General features: G+C 37.8%; 1 protein-coding gene across 1 annotated transcript in view; it reads right to left on the reverse strand.

The window, feature by feature from the left end:
- LOC107088048 (peptide methionine sulfoxide reductase MsrA 1-like) overlaps positions 1–646 on the reverse strand; it is a 53,905-nt gene extending 53,259 nt beyond the window's left edge. Inside the window, exon 1 of the mRNA XM_015379974.1 lies at positions 287–646. Within this exon, the coding sequence (XP_015235460.1) occupies positions 287–464 (178 nt within the window). The 5' untranslated portion in view covers positions 465–646. The remainder of the gene's footprint in view (positions 1–286) is intronic.
- Between the last annotated feature and the right edge of the window lie 7,636 nt (positions 647–8,282).

Here is an 8,282-nt window from a genome sequence, read left to right on the forward strand (position 1 = left end):
ATATATATATATATATATATATATATATATATATATATATATATATATATATATATATATATATATATATATACGTATATATTTTTATATAAAATTATAATACAGACAGAAAAATATTGTTATAGATGTTTTCTTGCATTATTTTGTACATCAGCTCTGCTGAAGTCGCAGTGTGTTTGTGTTTTTCCACGTTACGCAACAAGCTTTAAAAGTTCCAGCAGACTGGGCTCCAAAAAAAAAAAATCCTACACCACAATCTTATAAAGTTGTTATACTCTTTATTTACCTGCTACGACCATTCTCTCCTCCCTTCCCTTCAGAGCCCGCTCTCTGCTCGGCAGCACGGTCTTATCTGTCATTGTTTCAGCGGCGAGCAGCGACACGTACACCAGGAGCAGGCCAGCGCACTTTCTGAGAGTTTGTGGAAAGCAGCCCGACGGCGGAGCCTTCCGGGAAGCTTTCATAACGGCAGCAGTTAAAGGGTTACGTTAAACGGCAAGGACAGGAGGGAGCGGATAGCAGCCCAGACGACACCGGAAAAAAACCCGCCATCAATATGAATATTCATGGCACGTGGGCCACGTCGTGCGGTGCATATTAACTAGTCAAGGGGTTAATATGACTTTGGCACAAAAGCCTGCAGAGCAGCGTGTGCGGGAACGAAATTAAATTTAAATAAATATCCACTGCATTCAGCATGCAAATGAGCACTCACCAATTATACGGTCCCGTTTTGTGGGAGGTGCTTCTGGTGGAGCGGGTTCAAGTAAAGATGTATAGATGCTTTGGACCTTTGGTGACATGAAAATGTATGGAGCTGCTGAGCCCACTTCTAGTGGGCTATAAAAGTCCAAGATTTTTTTATCTCCAAAATTCAAACTTTTATTTTTCCTTTTATGTCTGAAATCAACAAGTTCCCCTCTCGCTGGCATCAAAATATTGAAGTCTGTATGGACTTTCCTACTTCTAATTCACTACCATTAAGAAATAAGTGTTAGACATATTTTTTAATATCCTTATTCAAACTCATCAAGAAGTCTTATTTTTTGTTAAGTGAATGAAGTTTATGTTTCTCTACATTCTTTTTGCAAAACATTCACTGCACAATTGATTCAATTCAGTTTATTTCTATAGTGCCAATTCACAACACAAGTCATCTCAAGGCACTTTATAGTTCACCAGATCATTCAGTCAAATTGATTCAAAGTTCTCTATCTTAGGAAAACCAGTTGATTGCATCGACTCATTGACTCTTCAACAATCCCTCACACTAAGCATGCTTGTAGCGACAGTGGAGAGGAAAAACTCCCTTTTAACAGGAAGAAACCTCCAGCAGAACCAGGCTCAGTGTGAGCGGCCATCTGCCGAGGGGACTGGGGTTCAAGGAGACAGAAGCAGAGATACAAAAAGCAATTGCAAAAGGCGGGCCCCATCCAGGAAACACACAGCCAGGCACACAAGCTCCGAGCTAACTCCCATGTCAGAGAATGAAGAGAGCACATCCAGCCAGTCATAGTCAGAGAAACAGGACTACACTGAGAAACAGACAGATCTCCAACATCTATAAATAAAGGTGTTGATGGCAGCAGCACAGCTGATATTTCTCTCCAGGATGGAGTCACAGCCAAACAGGAACAGATGAAAGAAGCACAGAGAGCATAATGTTAGAGATTGAACTAACAGATTCCGCAGATTGGGAGAATAGAGATAGAATGAAGCAGAATAATGAAAAAGGGGTCCCTATGTCCTCCAGAATTCTAAATCAATAGCAGCACAATAACCAGGATAACCTGAGCCACTCTAACTATAAGCTTTATCAAGGTGTCTGCCTCACGGACTAAAACTGGTAGTTGGTTCCACAGGTGAGGAGCCTGATAACTAAAAGATCTGCCTCCCATTCTACTTTTAGAAATTCTAGGAACCACTAGTAAACGTGCAGATTGAGAGCGAAATGCTCTGTTAGGACTATAAGGAACGATCATATCTCTGATATCAGATGGAGCTTGGCCATTTAAGGCTTTATATGTGAGAAGGAGGATTTTAAATTCTATTCTCGATTTAACAGGAAACCAATGAAAAGAAGCCAGGATAGGAGAGATATGATCTCTCTTTTTCTTTTTCTTTGCCAGAGTTCTGAAAAGATCAGCTGAAGGCTTTTAACTACAATTTGTGGACTTCCTGATAGTAAAGAATTACAATAGTCCAGTCTTGAAGCAACAAATACATGGACTAGTTTCTCGGCATCACCCCTGGACAGGAGATTTCTAATTTTAGCAATATTGCGCAGATAAAAGAAGGAAATTCTAGAAACCTCTTTGATATCCATTCAAATCAAGTGACCGACTAATCAGCTTCTTTTTCAAAGACTCTGGTCTGGAGCAAAAAGCTAATACTGTTTATATATCTGCAGATGATGGTTCATTGGAGTCTAGAATTTGCTGGAATAAGAGAAAACTGACAGATTTCTTATTGTACTTCTTTCTTTAAATGAAAAATAACTGGTGCAGAAATAAGATTTTATTTTATTTTTTATTTTGGGGGGAGGGGGTGGGGGGGGATAACATTTCATATAAAAAATGTTTTCAATTCATAACTCAAAAATCCCAGTGGAACTTGGATGTAAGGAGACATTCAGGTTAAATAACAAGAAATAAGCACATTTTAATAAAAACTAAATGCCCTTAATTTCATTTTGTAAATAAAAGTTAATGGAATGTGAGCTGCGTGTTAACAAATTTTGATTTGTGTTGCCAATATCAGTCTATTTTCTAATAGAATGTATTTTGGTTTTCATGCTTGCATAAATGTCCAATTAGGAAAAGCAGGGAAAATATATTTGATTACTTTTAAATGAAAACATTTAGTTCCTTCATTATCTGATTGTATATAAAGGTTTGTATTTTAAGGATTAGTGCCGGTTTGACTAATCTAAGTATTTTCAATCAAAGTACTGCAATTTTTAAAGAACTGGGAAATAGCACTATAACTCAGTAGAGAAGAGTTTAGTCAGAGAAACTAGAGCATTTTCTTATCAGCCACTCCTGGTACAGTAGGTGTTCCACACAGAATAATCCTTGGTTCTACACTTTTCTCCATCTAGATTACTCACATAGCAAACTGTAAATGTGTTTTTTGCATTTATTTATACACCGATAAACATTCCTTTACTCTATTGGTCCCTGCCCAGACATACAGTCATATTCAATAAAGTAGAGTATTACTCAACTTCAATGATTTCAGTAGCTCAATTCAGTAAGTGAAACACATTATATAGATGAATTACACACAGAGAAGTATTCAAGCCATATTTATTTTATGATCACAGACCGCCTGCAGAAATGAAGACATACTAAAATATTCCATTAAACAAAAAAAGTACATTACATATATATGAACATAATGAAAGTAAGTTTATTACCAACTTTGAAGATGTTATTTTAAAAGGCACTTTTAATCTGATAAATGAGTCTAATAGGGCAGCCTTTTTTTTTTATTACTGCAGGGTTTATAATATTTTTGTTTGCCTTCGGTTCAGATAGTTTTCATTATAGCCTTTTAGCCCATGTTCACCAAAGAGTCCCTGCCTTTTGCAAAAAGGCAGGGAAAAAAATCAAACAGTTATGGTTTCCTTTATTAATACATTTGCCACACCTGCAGGAAGCAACTCCTCTACATAAATCAAGTTGCACGTTCACAATCTTTCAGTTCATAGTGTTGAATTCTCCAGACTTTAAAGGTGGAAAAACAAGTAAAGTTGTACTTAAGTCAATAGCCACAAAAAATCTCAATATTATTTCTTCCTTTGTTATAAAGTTCTAGTTTTCACTAATTAGACTGAAAAATATCAGTGTTTGGTGGTGGAAGAACTTGAAAAACTTCAATGCCTGTTAAAGGCAAGTAGATTTATTGCACTCACTCTGCTTACAAATGATGTCTTTGATGTGATATCATTAATAATCATATAAAACTGAATCTCACTAAGTTAAATATACTAACAAAGTCTCTTAGAGCTACACTTCTCCATTGCTTTCAACTTGAATTGAAGGCCAAATGATAGGACAGTAATGACAGTAAAGGTTTGTCTGCGAGAACATAAAATATTCTCCCATGTTCTCTGATCCAGACAATGAAAACAAAACAAAAAAAGACGAGTACTCAGGGCATTGTTCCCACAGTCTGCAAGCCAAAATAACATCACACCATCCTACAATCCTTCCCTCTTACCTGTCTTCCTTTTCCCCTCTCTTATCTGCCAGGGAAATGAAGCTCAGTCACCTGTGGAGGAGCTGAATGCAGCACGGGGGGACTTTGCAATGCAAATGCCAGGTAATTACCCGAAAGCTAGGAGAGTGGAAGCACACAGATGAAAACAGAGCAGGCAGAGAGTAAAGAGCGGAAGGCAGAGGGAGAGATGAACCAAGCGCTAGGTTCACATGCCTGTTGATGCAGGATGATTGGGGTGTAGCTGTGTGTGGGGTGGGGGCGGAGTGGGGGGGTGTCAGAAGAGGAAAAAGGAAAAGAGAAGGATGAGGAAAAGACGGCTAAAGGGTTGTGAAGGAACTATATAAATACAGTAGACACAAGCTGTGTTTATTTACCCCCATTCTTGTCTGCATCTATACATGTTCTTTCCTCTTAAAAATAAATAAATATAGAATTGCCGCAAACTCTACAGAAATGTGATTTTGCAAAGATATCATTTAATTTAAAACAATGTCTGTGATCGATTGAATGTGGGAGCAGTTTGTGCTAGAAAGAATGTGTTTCTGCTTGAGTGCTTTTGTGCACATTTTATTATGGGTAGGCCTATGTGCAAACTTTCTAACAAGCATTTGTCTCTAAATGCATGCATGCCCTGGTCTCATGCATACATTTGTGTGCATAGCTGGTTTGTTGTCGCAGAGGATTTAGCAAGCATGCCAGCTTGCAGCTGTTTGATTGTCAGAGAGAGAATCCGCAGAGATGTGCAGATGCGATTATCAAAAAGATTATGAAATGACCTGGAATTAAACACTGCGGCAGACTTTAACAGGGTATCACTCCATGTTAAGCTCCATGTTTGATGGGAGGCAGTTGGTAAGCCAGGTCACAAACCTGGTATATGGAATTTTATTTGAGTTTTTTTTTTTTAATCACTTTATGAGGTAAACAATTACTTGTTTGCGAGGATATAAAGCATCTGTCAGATCAAAATGCCACTTTATACATGTTCTTATACATCAGATGTTTCTATCCACTCATCACGGGCACAAACTGAATTAAATGAGGACTTAAATAATTTATTTGAACCGTACTTGTTTAATGTTTTTAAAACTGAAAACAGATTAATTTAAAGCAAGTTAAGAATTTATTGAGACCATTTTTGACTCAGAATTATAAATACATGATCAAATAAGATAAACTAAAATTAATTGTAGTTAAAAGCATTTTAGCAAAAGGAATCCATACTCTTTCTGTAGGATTCAACACATTTCTGGCATTAGTCTTGTTAGATTTTTTTTGCTACTCTTGTTTTGTCCGGTTGTGTGGAGGCTTTTAGAGGACCCAAATGCAGAGACGGAAGCTTTAATAACTAATGGAGGCAACTGAAGCGTAAATCCAAAAATAACTGAACAAAGTACACAGGAACCAGAACAGAGGGGAACACATGAGTTAAAGAAGGAATGAAGAAAAACCATCACCGAATAACTGCAGAAGAGGGGTATGAATGCCAAACAAAACAAAGAATGAAGTAATCAACTGATTGGGAGCAGGTGTGGACAGAAGGATCTAGAAGGGAGCTAGCACAAGAGAACAACAGAGAATAAACAACAAATATATAAGAACTCAAATAAAACCACAAAACAACTAAAATGACACAAAATGGAAACGAAACCAATGACCTACAAAACACAGAATGACATAAATTAAAGTGTAACTGAAAATTAAAAAAGGAAACTTAAAAAAAAAAACAAAAGGTGCAGAATCATGACATGTTTTAAGAAATGACAGACCCAGCTAAATTGATTGACTCCATTTTTTCTAAACAGGTTTGAATTTGGATGTAGTTTTGAAATAATCTTTCTGTTAGATTACCGAAAGTGTTTTAAACTACAGAGTGGCAACACTCCCATAGAATGAATTGAATACATATGCTACTTTCAGACCACATGCTGCTGAAGCAGCAGAAAAAGCTGGTTTACATGCAAAGTCAATGGTTAACGTAGCATCAAAGGCTACGTTCAGGCCACAGCCTGAAGTGACCCAAATCCGATTTTTTTGCCCACATGCGACCTGGATCTGATATTTCCATGGGAGTCTGAACAACACAGATCCGATTTTTTCCAATCCGACCCAGGCCAATTGGCTATGTGGTCCTGAATCCGATAAAAATCTGATCTTTTCAAAAGCGACCTGTGTCTGAATGGCCAGGTCGCATTCATTCGACCTGAACATCATTAATACTTGACAAAGGTCACTATTCTGCGTATTGCTACACAGAAGCGGGAAAAAAAAAAAAATCACTATGATGGACGATGATGCGGAGAGTAGTAGTTTTTTTTAACCATCTTGAAAAGATTGAGGTTTTAAGGTTTGGAAAGTTCGCTAGATGCGCTCCCGCGCTACCATCCATGTTTACTCCCGTAAACATAGAGCACGCTGGCTTGCGTCCTCTACTGCGCATACGGGACACTTAAGTTGAATTAATGCAGTTCACACAGGAGATCACATACAAGTCGCATATATTTGGAAATTTGAACGGCAACGCAAAAAAATCAGATTTCACAAAAAAGAATCGGAATTGAGTATTAAGGCCTACAGTGTGAACGTAGCCAAAATGTCCTGCAGCGCGTTTTGAGCAGCAGGAGCAGCACATCTTGACTTATCTGAGAAGCTGAAGCAGCTCCACCTGAGCGTCTGAGCATCTGACGCGTGTTACTCGCTTCACAAGCAGCAGCTGCTGGAGCTGGAAAAATTAAACTTTTGCTACTCGACGTGCCACATCAACCAATCAGAGGAGCTAATTGATTGAATGATTTGAGCTGGCAGGGAGACAGACAGCACTGCTGATGCAGGGAGCTATTAACCCTTATCTGAAACAGTTTATTAACGCCTAAATTAACTTGAAACGTTGAAACCTGCCTGCAAAATAGGCTGCTTTTATTATTACTATGCCTTCAATTTGGATTATGTACATAAAAACCTCTAACATCTTCTTCCGGAAAACCCTCAAGAGGTGACCAGGCCAGAGGCAGCTGTTGAAGGGAATTTCCAGTGACAGCGGACAGCCAGTGTACTGGGGTTTCGTGCTGGTCCGACAGCGAAAAATATTTGAAGGCAGGATCGTTATCGTAATAACTGACTGCACAGATTAAGTTTTCAGGTAGACTTTCTCACTTAAAAATATATTAAAACTACTTTATACCCACTAATCACAGCAAATATAGCAAAGCCACTCTGTGCAATTGAACACAGGAGCAGCACCAGCATCAGACGCATCTGGACAATCTTTACTGGATGCGGTTCAGGAGTGTCAAAGATGCACTTGAGGTACGTCGGACCTTAATGTGTACAAACATCAAAAATGAAGCAGCAGGTGCTTTTTTGCTGCTTCCAGATCTTGCAGTCTGAACCTAGCATAAGTGTCATGTGGGTCATGGAGCTGAGAATGGTTACAAACAACAGCATCTCCAGCATTAGTTTATTTTCTATGTGTCTGTATATTTTCTCCAGTAAGTAGCTGAAACATATTTTTCCTTTGTGAAACATCAGCTTGACACCCCGTATCAAAATATAACAACAATATCTCCTGTCATTGAATAAAGTTAAGTAATTGCATAAACCAGCTATTTGTGTTGAAGTTGCAGCTAGCTAATTGTTTGCAGGGTGGTTGGTTTTTGTGTTTAAATGCGTCTGATTGGGTGTCTAAAAATAAGCTTAAAAAATTTGATGCACATATTTAAAATTTTAAGATAGTAATTTTCTAAAATATGGATTACTTATGGGCTTATGTGAATGACAGATAATGTGCACAGAAGGGAGGCAAAAGATTTTTATAATCGTGGTCTCCACAATCTTTTACCAATTTTATTTCCAGTAACTAAACTATTAGAAACTACTACAAAACATGTTTAACTTTTGTTCTGCAAGAGCCAAATGGTTATCTTCATTCAAATTATAGATGCTCTTACAGACCATACAGAACCAGGCTATAGATGCTTTGTCAGACGTTAGACAACATGTCACATGTAAACATAAATAATAATAGTGATGATATCATTGAAGAAAAATGTGATCGTGAA

The sequence above is a fragment of the Cyprinodon variegatus genome, unplaced genomic scaffold (genome assembly GCF_000732505.1).
Source record: "Cyprinodon variegatus isolate N-32 unplaced genomic scaffold, C_variegatus-1.0 Scaffold205, whole genome shotgun sequence".
Classification (NCBI taxonomy): Eukaryota; Metazoa; Chordata; class Actinopteri; order Cyprinodontiformes; family Cyprinodontidae; genus Cyprinodon; species Cyprinodon variegatus.